General features: G+C 45.1%; 2 protein-coding genes across 5 annotated transcripts; both read right to left on the bottom strand.

Annotated features, from left to right (window-relative positions):
* Positions 1–514: 514 nt before the first annotated feature.
* LOC144092452 (dexamethasone-induced Ras-related protein 1-like) lies at positions 515–2,523 on the bottom strand. The gene is made up of 2 exons (XM_077625251.1): positions 1,493–2,523; positions 515–1,366 (listed from the first exon to the last, which is right to left on the bottom strand). Exons 1-2 carry the CDS (start codon positions 1,761–1,763, stop codon positions 813–815), a joined length of 825 nt encoding a protein of 274 aa, XP_077481377.1. The 5' UTR covers positions 1,764–2,523; the 3' UTR covers positions 515–812.
* Positions 2,524–2,668: 145 nt separating this feature from the next.
* On the bottom strand, positions 2,669–14,895 carry pemt (phosphatidylethanolamine N-methyltransferase). 4 transcript variants are annotated; one of them, XM_077625254.1, is made up of 9 exons: positions 14,749–14,895; positions 13,980–14,151; positions 13,733–13,909; positions 12,142–12,249; positions 8,916–9,031; positions 6,573–6,718; positions 5,312–5,423; positions 3,815–3,889; positions 2,669–3,639 (listed from the first exon to the last, which is right to left on the bottom strand). In XM_077625254.1, exons 4-9 carry the CDS (start codon positions 12,247–12,249, stop codon positions 3,591–3,593), a joined length of 606 nt encoding a protein of 201 aa, XP_077481380.1. In that variant the 5' UTR covers positions 13,733–13,909; positions 13,980–14,151; positions 14,749–14,895; the 3' UTR covers positions 2,669–3,590. The 4 variants fall into 4 exon arrangements, with proteins under 4 accessions (XP_077481380.1, XP_077481379.1, XP_077481378.1 ...); XM_077625253.1 differs by lacking the exons at positions 13,733–13,909; positions 13,980–14,151; positions 14,749–14,895 and adding exons at positions 12,841–12,946; positions 13,043–13,435; XM_077625252.1 differs by lacking the exons at positions 13,733–13,909; positions 13,980–14,151; positions 14,749–14,895 and adding an exon at positions 12,841–13,434.
* Between the last annotated feature and the right edge of the window lie 1,541 nt (positions 14,896–16,436).

Genomic DNA, 16,436 nt, shown 5'->3' on the forward strand with positions numbered 1-16,436 from the left:
CACACGAGGGAAGGGAAGCCAGGAGGGACACAATTGGGCAAATACATACAATAATCACATGGGCAGCACACACGAGGGGAACGCACACACATTCACCCAAAAAACACAACTAAACATGGCAACTATGGGCTAAATATGCCTGAAATTTGCTTGACGCGCAGGCGACATTGTTTGACGACATTGAAGCTGTTCGAAGCACTAGCGAGCTAGCTGTTGCCCTGCCATTGCTACGACACACTGGAGTTGCCAGAAAATCGTCAGTCGGATGGAAAAAAATGCTCAAAAGGGGTTTGTCAGGTTGTAGATTTGCCATAAAATGGTTGCATTTTGTATGTAAACACTGAAACTAACCCAAAGTGCACGTTGATGAGGAGTACTTTTGTGTGTTTTTGCCGACAGCGAAATGACACCAGAGAGACAAGTTTCAGGATTGATTTTCTTTTTAATCATATCAGCTTTCACTTGCAAAAAAAGGGACAGTCACAATAAATAGTGCGTAAAAAAAGCGCACTGATTGCAAAGTCACATTCAAACACGCACGGTTATTATAAAACAAGGATGTAAACAAGACCATGGTCCACCGCCGTTTTGTCTTTAACGCAGGGTGCGCACAAAGTACACGACGAGCCAACATTCTTTGAATGTGGCTGATAATGTTTGTTTTTTTGGTCAGGCGGTCGTGGAGGAATCGGAGCGTCTCCACGGCGACGGCGGCGCGCGTCGGCGGCGCACGTCGGCAGGTTCGGTAAAGGCCAGGAGGCGTCGTAGGGCCTCGCTACTTTTCTCGGCGTCCAAGCGCTGGCGGCGGCCTTTTAGCTGATGACGCACCTTTCCTTGTCTTTGGCCTGCCTTCCTCGTCCTCCGCCGCCGCCCACCGCTTTTTCCTTAATGTACATGAGGTCACTGTGCACGCTGGGGCGGCGCGCGTACGGCGTGACCATGCCGTAGGCCTCGGCCTGGGCCTCCCGCTTGGCCTTCTTGAAGGACTTGCGGCGCAGCACGTGGCAGTGCTGCAGCGACAGCTTCCTGTGCAGGTCGGGGCTCATCTCGCGCGGCAGCTTGGCCAGGCCGAAGAGCGCCCGGAACATGCGGTCCACGTTGTCGTTGCGCTTGGCCGAGATCTGGAAGTAGGCGCACTTGTGGCCGTCGTCGCCGTCGCCCACCAGCTGCTCGATCTCGGCGCGCTGCACCTGCCGGGCGGACTCGCGGTCGCCCTTGTTGCCGCAGATGACCAGGGGCACGTCCAGGTTCTCCTTGGTTTTGCTTTTCAGGCACGACTTGGTCTCGTAGATTTGCCGTTTGAGACGTTGGACCTCGTGGAAGGAGTCTCGGTTGTCCAGGCTGAAGACCAGGATGAATACGTCGCCTGCAAAAGGGAGGAGGAAGCGTTTTTTTAATTTGGGAGCGAGGCAATAGAAAAGGTCGTTACTTCTCGTGGTCGCCTGGCTTGAGAAGGAGGCACCCACGAGAAGGGACCGGGGTAGGTACGTACCAGTCAGGATGGAGAGTCTCCGCATGGCCGGGAAGGGATGGTTCCCAGAAGTGTCCAGGATGTCCAGCTGGTAAACGTCCCCCCGGATGCTGTAGAGTTTGCGGTGAAAGTCCTCGATGGTCGGCGTGTACTGCTCGTCGAACCTCCCGGTGAGGAAGCGGGACACGATGGCCGTTTTGCCCACCTTGGTGGAGCCCAGGATCACCATCCTGTAGCAGTTCTTGGCCGGGATGTGGAAGTCGCTCTCCGAGGGAGACATTTTCTTGATCATGCTTGCGGAGGGTTGTCCGGAGAAGCCGAGGACGGGCTTTGGAGGAGAGACCGGCCGCTTTTGGAGAGTAGACGAGGCGCTTTAGAGAGCAAGTGAGCCGCTTTTGGAGAGCAGAGGGGGCGTTTTTCCTTCTCCTGCGAGCGTCTCAAGTGCAAAAGAGCTGCTTTGGGTAGTGACAGCTCCAGGCTTCACAGCGCCTATTTAAGCGCGAGGGAGGGTGGAGTACCCCCTCCCCACCCAGCCCAGCAGACGTCAGACGAGCGCAGGAGAGAAAATAAACTCCCTCCCACTGGTGCATCTCTCCATTCCAGAAAAGTCACTGGAACGAAGTTGGAGAGAAAAACGCGCTGGGAAATTGGATGGGCGGAAAGCCAATCAGATCAGACGATTGATTTGTTTCAGGAAAAAAGACGATTTTTTTTCTTAGCTCCCCATATGGATTCCAACAACACACTGTATTTTATCACTGTTAGCGCATACTCTTTTTCCAGAGCCGCTCATTCATACTTAATAGGCTGTTTTTATTATTATTTCAGCCATTTAAGAAGGTGTATCTTCAAGTTGAGCTTTTAACGTGGGACAACTAAATGGATGAAGGAGGAAAAATTATGACGTTCGAATGGTACTCCATTGTTTTTAATAAAACGCGTCTAAATGCAAGCCAGTAAACAAGGAACAATTCCTGCAGTTCTAAGAATGGCCCAACGAGGGCGCTAAAAGCACAACCCAACGCAGATAGATTGCTTGGCATTTGGAATACGTACTTGATTACTTAATTCACTGTTAATTATTTCTTTAACATTTTACTGTTTAGTCTGTCTACGACTGGCATTTGTCTTGGAAATCCTTTGGGGCAGAAAGACTCAAATCAGACCAGTTTTAGTGAACTGTGGGAGGAAGTCATGTTGGAAACCAATGCAACATATATTTATTTTCATGATGTACAGATATATACACATGAATTAATGGATGACTTTTGAAAAATAATCAAACCGCACTGGAAAGTAAAGCCCAAAGCCTCCTCATTAAACAATAAGATGGGATGAATTCCTTAAGATGCAATATTGCATGGAAAATATTGCCAATCCCAAGTCTCAAGTCCAAATGGAATGTGCCGACATTTGAATTCCACATCGATCAAATCATATACTCACAAGAAAATAAACAAAGGACCAAGTTTTGAGAAATAGAGAATTTCAGAAAGGAAAAAAAATGCAAATCAAGTGTTTTACAAGAAAAAATGACGTCAATTTCACAAAGGAAAGCGGAAACGGTTGAATATGGCATCCCAGGATATTCGGGAGGAAAAAGTTTGGACACCCTTGAGCTACGATAACAGTCCGAAGAAAGGGACAAATGAAATACTACTCAATTAATCACCAGAAGGAAATGAGATTTGCGGGTCACGGCGTGCGTAGTGAGCGACTGGTCGCGATGACCCGCGCTGATGGGTCATGCAGATGCTCTCCTTGTCCCGCCCCGGCCCCCCCCCCTCCCCAAGTCCGGCTTGACCCTCAGCAAATTGTCAATGCACACTCTCCGTCATTTTGCCAGTTTCTGGCTAAATTTTCCACTCTAAAAGCGTCCACGAATTGGCCGCCATTGACGTCTAACTTCATTTTTAATTGGACTCGAATGGATTCCTAGCCATGGGATCACCTAAACTTAGACACATCCCATCCAGACGTACAGGATCGACTTGAAATGGAGAAAAAAAAGGGAAAATGTGGAGGGAAAGGATACGCTGTGGCTAAAGACGACGTCACGGTGGCCAATCTCCCGCTGAAATGGCCTCCGTCGGAACGCCGTCTTCCACGGGGGGTGCCGTCATTCACGTTTGCCCGTCCTCTCTCGATAGATGCGCTCGGTGAAAGGTCTGCAAGGGCAGTCCGACAAAGAAGACTTTACATCCAAAATCAAGTAGAAAAGTCAAATCAAATACATTTCACATACTATGAGTGTCTATCTATCCATACGGTATGAACCGATAATTGGTGTAAGGCCAATACGTACTTGTGGATTCATTGGTGGAGACGTACGCAATGACTTACCCTTCGAATCCAATGGCCAGCTTGTAGACCAAGGCCACCAGGGCGCTCAGGACCAGACCAGTTGGACTGGCGCCTCTGCTCGGACACAAAAGACAGACAGAAGTCAGCACTTAAAAACAAGCGCTCGTTACCATTGGGGTCCGACTCGTGCTGTACAGAAAAGAACGTGGCATCCTGGATCGGTTCTTCATCGGTCTCCCCCTGGCCCTGGACGGAAGCCAGAGTCGCCGGGGCCAGCCCAGGCCAGTCCAGTCCAGTCCAGGCCAGGCCGCATCGCACCATGGGCTTGGACAGGAATAAAGCCAAGTCTATTGTAGTATTGGTATTTGGAGGCCACCTAAATGTGAGGGGTGTGCTGATGTAACACGCCATCTTTCCCAAAGCGTGCGCTGACAAATTGAATGAAAGAGCGACACGGTAAAACGCGATGACCTACATATTCCCGTTCTATGGGTGACCCACTGCCGCATTGTTATGCCAAGAAGAATCCAATCCGAACAAATAAAAGTATGCACACTGAGACTCACAATGCCAAATGAAGCGCAAGCAAAAGAGAATGGAGATCCTTGAAAGGGAGTACACAGAAATAAGAATCTATTGAATTGACGGCCAGATTCGGAGAGGCCGTCACGTAAAAATAAAGAGCTCTTCTAAAGCGTGGGCGCAAACGCAAGCCGCTTGTCCCCAAACTCATGAATTTGCACATACGTGAAGCCGCAAGTGTGTTTTGGGTTTGTGGTCGCATTTTTTTTGCGATGCTATCTTAAATCTAACCCAAGTCAGTTTGGAGAAGGGCCAGCACGTCCAAGAAAAAAGCAGCTTTAGTGAAATATGGTGATGTAAAAAAAAGAAAGAATGATGGTTGCATAAGTGGAGCAAAACAACAAGATGGAATCACCTTTGGTGACACCAGAGGAGAGCAAACAAGGAGGCTTTTCACTACATTCGTTGGCTCGCTCCTTTGTTTTGATAGCGCAAGGAGAGCGCGTGATTGGTCGGGAATGGCCCAACTCCACATTTCCAATTTTCTTTATAGTATTACCATAAGAAGCTTGGGGGGAAATTGGCCGGAATGCCGACCGGCCGACCGACCGCGAACGGCCATTTTCGGAAAAGAGCTGCAATTTCTTCTCAGGTTAATCATTGGGAAGATTGCCTATTTTGACCAGCTTACAATTCTGCCATTTGACTTTAAATCCTAAGTGTCATCAGATTTGCACCGCTAAGCGCCGCGTTCGTTCGTTCGTTCGCTGCCGACCTCCCGCTTCAAACGGGTTGGACGTCTAGCCCGGTCATGGGCAGACAAGACAATGAATTAAGTGGTGTCTGACCAAGCCATTAGTACTTTAATGTCATTTCAAGTTATTCAGGTTAAAAAAAACATGGTACCGCTAAAGTGTTTCAACATATTCATACGCAAACTAGCACGTAGGCTTAAATGGCTTCAATTGGAATGAAGGCACAGGCACAAAAATAAATAAGAGTAAGGACACTTACATGAGGGCCAATCCCAGGTAGTTAGCGGTGCTGCCCCAATACATGGGGTTGTCGGTGAGGCTGAAGGGAAAGCCCGTCACCTTCTCCTCTTTTAAGATTCCAAAGTAGTCTCCTGCAAAAGCAGTCAAGGACAGACATCCGTTAAAGAAATGGCAAATTGCCTTTTTAGACATTGGTCGGAAGTGCTAAAAGCTGCGAAAATGCTAACATTTTTGCTAGGCCTTTCGGTGAAATCCTTTGAAATGGTGACTCATGTCTAGTATGGTAATCCCTCGATTATCGTGTCTTCACTTAACGCGTATTCACTACTTTGCGATTTTTTTTTTTAATTTAAAAAATTTAAGTTCACAAAAATGTGAAAATCTACCCTGAAACTTGTAAGCAAAAGCCACTCTTTCATCTAGGAGAAAATCAAAAAAGTTATAATAAGGGTGACCCTACTTGGCAATTTTTCAATTATCACGGTCATGTCTAGTCTACATTAACCGCCATATTCCAGGGATTAGATAAATCATCATTTGTGGGCTATTTAACCTTGCAGAACGCAATGTTCCACCACAAGGACGTCTTGTGGTCCATACGCACTCCTGTTTTTTTCTAAATTTTCTGTTTTGCATACCTGTCAACCTCTGCCGATAACTGCCCTTATAAATGATTATGATTCCCCTTACAAACCCCCCAAAAACCTTACAAACGAGTCGTACGGTGTTTGTAAGGTTTTTGGGGGGTTTGTAAGGGGAATCATAATCATTTATAAGGGCAGTTATCGGCAGAGGTTGACAGGTATGGTATTTGTATACAATACATGCCGACCCACCTTAACGTTGAGTAAAAAAATTGCCATGTATTGAGCCGCAAACAACGAACACGAAATAGAAAGTGCCGAAAAAATCCGGTGGTCTTATTTTCTACTCAAAAGACGGGGCTAATGTCCAACTTATATAACTATTGGGTTGACGCATAATCAGCGAGACCCCCCCGCTGGCTGGAGGCAATTGCTTATTTGCTTTTAAATTCAAGTCGGGGGTGAAAAAAGGGCAACGTGGGCATAACAATGCGTTAACCCAATTTTGGGACCGTTTCCAAAGATGAATCGAAACCAGCGTTTTCTTGCGTCAAACATGTTTGGCGTGATTGCGCAAGTGGGAAAAGGGCCACCAGCCTTCTCGCTGGCGTCCATGATGGCTAAAATGGATACGTTTGACGTCTGTGGTTGCGACATTCGCACTTTGTTACATTCGTAAACTAGTTTTGGACTTACCAAGGAAGGTGCCGGTGAATCCCAAAGCGAAGAAGCTGCTGACCACCAGCACGGAGCCCAACGCCAGGAGGACGACTCCCGCGTGGAAGACCTCCGTCCTGTCCAGTACGTCCCAGCGGACCTGCGTCTTCATGGCGACGGCCACGCTGGGAAGGGGGGGCAAACCGTGGGCAAAACGGGCGTGTTATTTTGGTACACGGTCGATTGGTCGCCGATCTTTTGGTCGCCCGGAAGGTAAGTGATAATGACCATTTAAATCATTGCTCAAATTCCCTAAATACAAACTGTGTATTACTATTTAGTCATACTTAATGCCCTAGTAATTATGAGGCTAAAGAAAAGCTCCAAATTTGCCGGACTTTTATTGTTTTTTGTTGGAGAACTTGTTAAGACCCTGACTGAACTGACATCGCTTCTTAAAGGGACAACGCATGTACATCCAAACTCTTCTACACTGCAAATTTAAAAAAAAAAGTAGTAAGATGCAACAGTAAACAGGTTCCATTTCCTTGGAAATTACTAAAAAAAAAGGGCTACTATGAAATGTTACTTGGAATAGATTGTTCTTCAACCTTATTAGGTGTCCACTCCATCCCTCAATTAAAAGCCCTTACAAAGTAAAGCGTGACAGTCGAATATATATTTTTTTATATAAAGTATAGCGCGCACTCCATTTGCCTGCATCTATAAATCAACGCTAGTAGACAGGATCGTTGTACTTACGCAACAAAACAAAATACGTACAAAAGCCATACGAATCATTACAAGTAGTGCTGTAAATTAAATCACATCAAATGTGTTCTTCCTCTGGCCAAGATGCCCCTTCCCTCAATCCAATGAGATTCTCACTAGCAAACGTCCAATCCACTTGAAGAAACAAACGTTCATTGGCTGCCAACCCTCCCCCTTCAAATGGTTTCGGTGACCGCATTTAGTGATGAAGGCTCCGTGTTTCAAAGCGCCATTAAAATTGCTTCATTTTTAACTGGTCCAAAGCCTTGGATTTGGTCAATGAAAACCCAAGGCCTACTTTGGTCGCTGCATCATTTCGCAAACCTTCTCGACTAGTCGCACGAAAAGCGCCTCGACAACGGCGTATTGTATCCAAAAAGAGCGTATTGAATGATCATCATTTGAACAATGGCCAAACGTACGTGTGGCATTACCACACACAGAAGATATTTTTAGTAAAAAGGGGCCATTTTGCTCATTTTACGAGCAAAATGTCAGCGTTTAGCCCAATTTGGACCAGCGTTTTCACTGAAAGACCACTGGACCGCCGCCGTATTGCTTTTCCATTTTTGGGAGCCGTCCAGGGTTTCCGGCTATCGGTCAAAGTTTACTAGATGTCGAGGCTGAAGGGAGGGCGCATGGGGAGCACCCGCACTTTTCTCTGCGGGGCTTCGAAAGCAAACGGCCAATTGGAGAAAGACGGCGTAGAAAAGTGGGCCCAAATAGCAACTGGCTTTGGGGTCAATGAGAAGAAAGTGGGTTAGGGCGTCTGCCTCGCCGCTCTTTGTGGCTTTGTTAGGAAGAAATTGCCAAGAGATGCGGCGCGTCGTGGCGCCAAATCGCTCAGAAAGGAGGCCCGCTGGGCCACGTCTAAAGAAAGTCGGGCCCGTGTGACGGACCGCTGGGTTTGGGATGGCCAAAGAGGTGACAAACAACGTGTGGGCGGGCCCCAGATGTCATTTTCTTCGTTGTGGCTTTAGCTTAATGTGATAAAAAAAGGCTAGCGTCTGTATGCATTTATGATCATAGCCAGGCTCGAGGCTGTTGGTGGTCAGATTGAAGCAAATTATGAAAACGATGGCGACTTATAGTCCGGAGAGTGCAGAGTTTGGAACGTTATTAAGCGTGAATTGAATGCATTTGTTATATCAGACGGTGTCAATGGCGACAGGAGGCGGAGTGGTCTGTTCCCCAAAAAGTCGCTAAGCGCTGCTACCGTTGAATCCATTTGGTGCTCTCTGGTTGGATATATTTCTGTTGCCTGTTGCCTGGTGCCTCGTACAAGCAGTACTGTTCCTAGGCAACACAAATTGCCCAGGAGAGGAAGCATAAGCTACTCAGCGGCCTGCACGCCATTTCTCTATCATTTTATTTTCCCCTTTTGTGATGGTGATGCGTTGTGGGAGTCTAAGGGCTTCTAGCGAGAACAAAAAGCCACGCAAAGTGACAGGAAAATGAAGGGAAAATACGAAGAAAGCTGGTGGTTAGTTAGTCATTCCTCTTTTGCATCTTGGCATTGGCCTTCACGTTTGGAATTGGGCCCCCGATGTTGGCTGCATTTTTGGTCCGCGTGAGTAACATTTAAGAAATTTAGGCTCTGTTGTGTTGTACCTGTGACTGCGACACACGTTGAGGAGGAGGATGATGAATCCAAGGAAGTAGCATGCCGTGTAGGGGCTTCCCAACATCTTGGACAGTTTGCGGGTGCGGTGCTCCCATCTTGCCACCTGAACACACAAAAGCTTCATCATAAGTCAGCACGTTGCTTGCAAAAGTGGACCCTGGCTCTCTTGCTTCAATAGCTAATAGTTATCATAGCGTTTCATCGGATGTAGCCATTTATGGAAGTCGCGAAATACCAACATTTGCTTTTTAAAAAATTAAGGGTCATTGTTTCATGGAGAAAACAACAGGTTGCTACCAACATTTTAACACACGCAAATCAAAAATGAGCATTCAAAGTTTACGGAAAAATGGTAGAATTTCCGCAGCCATCGTTGTTACGGCGTCCGGCCCCTAATCGCATGTTTAAATGAATGGCCCGACACGAGACATGAGCTAAAACGTGAATAAAATAGCCCATCTAGTGGAGGCTTAGGCGCCAAACTCTAAATAAGCCTCTGTGGGCTGAGGATGTGCATAGACGTAGACGGCCGGACCATGGAAGCCAGAAAGACGTTGCCCGGGCAACACATTGGCTTTTTCTTTTTTTTTCTTTCTTCCTATCTGTTGGCGAGAGGAGCATTAAGGGAAGAGAATGGCTCAAGACAAGAGGAGCCAGCGGAAAGAGACTTTGCGGCGTGATGAAAGACGGAGGGAGTGTGAGTCGGCTGCGCTCCCGAATAAACTAAACTCAGACTCCATTATGACAGTGTTGATGAAGTGTGATAACGCCAACAGAAGAATACGCTCGGATCCTTTGGAAAGTCGTCTGATAGACGGCACCGCCGCTGTTAGTCATATTTATTTCCACCCGGGGGGCAGCAAAAGTACATTTTCACCAGCGCGTCACTAATCCCGTGCTTGACGGGAGGGTGAAAATAGATGATATGCAAAAGTCCATGCGTGAAAATAACCACGTGCGTTCGTTTGCCATCTGGAAAAGGGCGACACGCAACGTTACGCGAAATCGCAGAGGTCAATTTGGCCTCCGGAGCCATTAGCGTGGCTGTTACAGGGAGTCCAACTCCTAGGCGATATCCAAGAAAACACTCCGGTTATTGTTAATGGGGGCTAACGATACTAGGCATGGCTTTGGTCTTCAATCGAGCAATGTCAATCAAAAGAGACAAATTCAATCAAGTCTGAGCCCGGCGGAACACTTGGCTCCGACTCGGGTTTTGATGCTACCCACAGAATCGTGTGCGGTCGATTGGTCGCCGGTCTTTTGGTCGCCGTCTTTTGGTCACCGATCTTTTGGTCGCCCGGACCACGACAACGGCCGACCAAGACAAAAAAAACCCTAACCGGCGCCAAAACAAGGTAAAACAACACGGTCTACGCATGAATAAAAGCCAACAATGGCCATGAGGAGTTTCACTGAGCCGACCGATGTGTGAGTGTAGAAGAAAGAGTTTTTATGTACATGCGCTGTCCCTTTAAGAAGCGACGTCCGTCAGGGTCTTAACAAGTTCTCCAACAAAAAACAATAAAAGTCCGGGAAATTTGGAGCTTTTCTTTAGCCTAATAATGAATAGGGCATTAAGTATGACTAAATAATAATTCGCAGTTTGTATTTAGGGAATTTGAGCAACCATTTAAATGGTAATTATCAATAACCTTCCGGGCGACCAAAAGACCGGCGACCAATCGACCGTGTACCCCACAGAATGCACCCGCTGAAAATGGATGCCTGTAAGAAAAAACCAAAACAAAGGCCTGGTTAATGTTAGACTCTGAAGGCTAGGTCTGTTAGGTTTTTGAAAAATGAATGCGAGCACACGGCCTCCAAAATATTCACCAGCGAATGAATACGTAAGAGTCGGACGGCTGCAAAAACATCGATCACATGTCCGCTGATCAAATCTGCCTCAATTAAACGAGCCCTGAATTATTCAAAGCAAGCCAGTTCCAGAAGCGCACATGGACCCAACGGGCGCCAAAGAACACAACTTAATCGCCTAAGACACATGTGTCAAAGTGGCGGCCCGGGGGCCAAATCTGGCCCACCGCATGATTTTGTGTGGCCCGGGAAAGTAAACCATGAGTGGCAACTTTCTGTTTTAGGATCAAATTAAAATGAAAAGTAGAGATGGATATTAAATTTCCTGATTTTCCCCCTTTTAAATCAATAATTGTCATTTTTTAATCCATTTTTTTATGTGTTTTTAGTTCAAAAATCTTTATAAAAAATATTTAAAAAGCTAAAATAAACATTGTTTTAGATCTATCAAAAACGGAATATTCAGGGCTTTTAATCCAGTTATTTTAATCTATTTATAATTTTAAAAAATCTAAATATTATATCTAAAATGGTCCGGCCCACGTGAATTGGAGTTGACGTTAACGCGGCCCGCGAACCAACCCGAATCTGACACCCTTGGCCTAAGTGATGAGTATTTGAACATTTTAGTTGGAGTATAAATGTACAGCATGACTTGAGTTGCAGATGTTCCTCCTATGGATGTGTTACAGCGGCTGGTACGGAGTGAACCCATGAGCTGGTACCTACGGATTTAGGTCACCTGGCGTTGTAGCCCCGATGACCGAGAAATTTCATATGCAGGCGGAAGCTCGGGTGACGATTAATATGCCGCCTACCGTGTCGGCGTCACGGCCACGTAGGGACTGGAGAGAAAGGGTCGAGTTGGACAGCTAAGGGCCGGCTCTTCTCCACGGGCGACAACAAGGGAACGGGAGAAAAACTATGGAGCCCTCCCCCCCCACCTCGAGCACTTAAAACAAGCGCACTTTTTATTTTATTTTAAAGAGTTTCGGGGGTGGGGAGATTAGGACAAATGTCAAATGCATTGAAAAAAATGGACAAAGACATTTGGAGGTGCTAGGTTTCACTCCCTAATGCGTTTCCAAGGCATCGGTTCGGAACATGTCGTTGGCATCAAGTAGTCCATTAGGATAAATAATGGCACGTCGGGAGCTTTTTTTTGGAACGAAATATGTCTCGAATGTATGGGGACTTATTGGACACTCTGTACTATGTCTCATTCTAGGAATCGATTGACTTGAATGAATACTAGTGAATCCTGGAATTATCATTTAGGGGGGAAAGTAGCAGTATTAGGATTGTGGGCCATAGTGTAGTGTTTCAATTTGCAAAGATATGCATTTCCATGGAATGAATTTGACTTCAAAAATGAATGAATGGTGGCCTACTTACCACATTCCAGAAAAGTGGGTTGAAAATGATTGCACATACAGCAATGTGGAAGTTGCCGTCCTTAAAGTTGACGTGCTTTGAGACTTCCTCCAACACCTTCAGGTCCATCTGGAAGTCGCAAGAGATCAGGTACTTAACACAAAAGCTTTGTTTTGTCCTTTTAGACCCCGTAACTCTCAAACATGGGCGTTCAAAGCCAGTCCTCCCAGTTTAAGCGAATTGGAGATACATATTGCACAATCATAGTGTGGTTTCTTTAGAAAAAATCTTTAAATCTGCAAGCCACTTGAAAAAATAAACATTGCTTATTTTCCCAATTAGAAATGCGCTTTTTGATTGAATATTGCCAATATTTTCCCACTCAACCATGTATAATAGATGTGATATTGGGACTCACCCTGATTTTAGTTTTTAAAAAGGCAGTTGCACCTTTTAAAGTTTGGAATAAAAACAGATAGACTTTGCATTCATTTTATTTTACACTCGATGTCAAGGACATGTTTACTTTAGCGTAATGTTATTGAAGAAATGTGCCGTTTTATTTTGACAGGACAGATTGCACCGAGTGGTTTCCGGGTGTCAAGACACCCAAAATGTACTTCAAAGAGGCCATGAAACGTCATGGCGGAGCATTTTCTCCTCTTTCTGATCAGACGAACATTAAAACTGAAAACGACGCGTGTAATATGTTGAATTGACCTTGGAGTAGTCGATGTTGCCGAGTCCGCCGCAGCAGTCAGACGACACGGACGGGATTGCGATTTTCTCCACGATTGGCGATCACTCTGTCACTCATTCACGCTGACTAAACAAGAATTCAACAATGACGGCTGGCGAATGCGTGGTGCCATTGGTCCTCACAAAAAAAAGTGGAAAAAGTCCAGCAAAAGCATCAAAATACATTGGTTAAAAAGAGCGGCGTTCAGTGGCTAGTCCCCGCTTTCAGGCAGCTTGACCGCCTGCATCCTGGGAAATGAAGTCGTATTTTTTCTTCCAACTCACTAAAATGAGCATTTGCGCTTCTCTTAACAAGGCCTTTCTTCCAATTCTGAATCAATTCTTTTTTAAAAATGTCCCTTTAGCTAAGACCGTGTACTTTTAGACCTGTCAACAACAACATCGACATTTCTTCTTTTTCTCTCACCAAACCGTGTAGTAGTGTCAGTAGCGACATCTAGAGGGCTAATTTGTCACATCCTTTTATAAAGGTAAACAACCAGTGTTAGGCAGGCTGTTGACAATAGATTGATATATTTATCAATTAGCAATTAATATAAAACTTTTTTTAAATTATTATTATTTTACTTTTTAAAATTATAAATAGTAAAAAAACAAATCTAAAACATTTTTTTTTACATAAAAACAGAAACACTGGTTAACACTAGAGTTGTTCTTTTTTATGAGTTCATTGCAATAGATTTCATATTCATTTAAACTGGGGAAAAATGGCTGCCAGATGCCACTAGACATCCAAATGACCCAACAATAAATACTGGGTCTATAAAGGATGAGAAAAGCTTTTTTTGATGTTATTTGCACTTTTTCTAATTAAAAAAAAGGGTGAATTTCCGACCAAACTTGAGAAACTGACCTACGCATGAAGCGGTCGAGTCTGAAGCTCCTCCCCTTTCACAGGAAGAACTCGGTCATCAGAAGACCACCGAGCGGTTGACAGTCGAGGTCGGCAAGTCTCCACCGTACGACGTAGGGGCGGCCATCTCCCTCTCCAGGCTAGCTAGCGATTATGGGTCCCTCGCTTTTAATCACCCTTGATTGGCAAAGAAATATGGGTCACTTCCTTCCTGTCCCAGTTGTTAAAAGAGCTATTCTAATCTTACCGTGGCGTCATTGAGAGACCACCGGGCCAGCGATAACTGCCACTTCGCACTTGACCTTCATTTGGGCTTTTTTACAGAAGGAGGAGATTGACTCACCCTATCGCCAATTCACTTCAATCCAGTGGTGTGCCGTCAGGGCCTTCAAGGCCTTCTCTGCTGGCCTAAGAAATATCTGAATCACAGACTGATGTTAATTATATTTTGTCCATGAATACTTATTAAATAATTCCAAATTGTCTGTTAGCTTCCTTTCATTGCTTTCCCCCCTGTCAAAGCCATTTTCAAGATGGACTTTTCAAGAAAAAAAAACTCCAAAGCAAGCAAGCCTGTCACAACCGGGAACAAACATTTTCAGCACTAATTCGAATAAAAACGTTTGCCAGAAATACGACAGGACAGGCTCGACTTTCAGCATTAGCTTCGATGGCGATAGAAAATGAGGATGGATATTGTGTACAGGTAAAAATGATTTTGGGTGAGGAAAATATCGCTATATTCCTAAATAATATTTCAATTGTATGAGTCATTATTGATTATTTTTTTATGTGTCGCAGCTGTAGCTGCCGTAGAGGTTTTATAGCCATAAAATAGTTTTTGCTGAAGGCGTCACTAGAAAATGCACGGACCGCCACTGGTTCAATCAGATGCTTTGACAAGAGGCTGAAACTTTACTAAAATAACATACTGTGTATACAATAGGAACACTTTTTTTCTCATAGTTTTGCACCATACAGTCTTAATTAAAACAACAACAAAAAGTCTTCCTAACCTTCCCTTCAAATATTGACTGCGTTGGACATCTAGCGCCGTCAAAACACGAAGAGCCATCCTTTTTTTTATGCTGCAACAAATCCAATCATGTTAGGATAAATGCAAGTGGAAAGCATGTCGATGGCGCACCTTGATACGGTCTCTGGATCACACGTCTGGATCACGGCATTGTGACGCCCCCACGCACCAAAAAACAAACAAATGCTGTGTTCTGGTTACCCAACGCTGTTATGTAAACTGTGAAAAGAGCACAAATCACATGAGTTTTGGATGCAATGGAAAATAGGCATCAAAGTAGCAGCCATGAAATATTGAAGAGCTGGACGTTGCCAGGTTTGGCAAGGTCAAATGAAGTTGACCCCAAACCCGGGCCGTGGACCTCGGGACGCAACGTCCGATGGGAGATCCACGATGATCTGACAATGGACAACATTCGTCGTGGGTTTGATGACGTTAGGCGTTAAACGTTTGAAAGCGGGGAAGGAATTCAATTCGCAAAGGAGCGGCAATAAAGAGAAGGGCAAGTGGAGCGTGTGGCCTTCTTGATGGGGGAAAAAAAAGGAATGTATTTCCACACACGGGAGCCTCGGGGCCACATGGCTTTTGTTTGGGCGGTCCGGTCCATTTAGCCCACTTGAGTGGAGTGCCGGGCAACGGCTGAAGTCTCCAGCACACAAGCTCCCACTCAGCGTGACTGGCCGGTGCACAAGAGCCGCTGGGGTTAGGGCGCCCTGGCGGAGGTCTAATGAGACCGAGAAAACAGATGGCCCTCTGGTCAAGTGACAGGGGGGGCCCCCCTAAAGTCACTAAACTCCTGGATGTTGGTCAGGATGACCGCCAGCCGCTAGTTAGCACGACGGAGTATTGTGGCCCCGCCAAAAAATAAGATAAAAAACAAAAATAGGCCAATAAAGGTGCATTAGGACGTAAAAGATGACCAGGATAAAGTCATACGTAGTGATTAAAGTGGAAAGATGATGTCACTTTAAAAAAAATCTGAGGAAAAGTTGTCATTTGACTTAATGTCCCCCCCAAAAAACGATTTTACGTAATATTACAAGATTAAAGCATATCTTTATGCATGTACTAGTTCAGCTAGGTGGGCTAAACATTACGCAAAGTCCATAAAACTATGTCAATGTTCTTACTTTGGCTTATTTGTTCTAATAGTGTAATAAGTCGTCCTGGTAGAGAAGTTTTACAGTAGCTGTGCCTAAAAAAAACAAGAAAACAAAAGCAAATGAAGGGCGCGTGGGAGCCCCTTGTGGTAAACACAAGCTATGACAGGCACTTTTGTGTTGCTATGCATCTTAAGTAGGAAATTAACAGCATATTCGCAGAGGAATTAACATTAAATTTGAGTGACGCAACGCACAAGTGAAAAATACACAGAAGGCCTAATGCAGTTATGTCATGTGTACTGACAGCCTGCTTCTCATACCAACTTTTTCATTTTTAGTCAAGCGTACTAATGAACTTTTATTAAATTAATTACAAGAGTGAGATTTTTTAAATGATTTCAGAAAACGAGCCTAGTCTTTTAATTAGACTCATTGCCTGATCCTCCATTTAAGGATTTCCTGCCACTTAACATGATCCAGCTTTTTTTGGGGCGCCATCAATTCAAAAGATTCTTCCTGGGAGAGATAACTAACCCTAATATTAAAGTTAAAAATAAGGTCACTT

This window comes from Stigmatopora argus, chromosome 18, assembly GCF_051989625.1.
Source record: "Stigmatopora argus isolate UIUO_Sarg chromosome 18, RoL_Sarg_1.0, whole genome shotgun sequence".
NCBI lineage: Eukaryota > Metazoa > Chordata > Actinopteri > Syngnathiformes > Syngnathidae > Stigmatopora > Stigmatopora argus.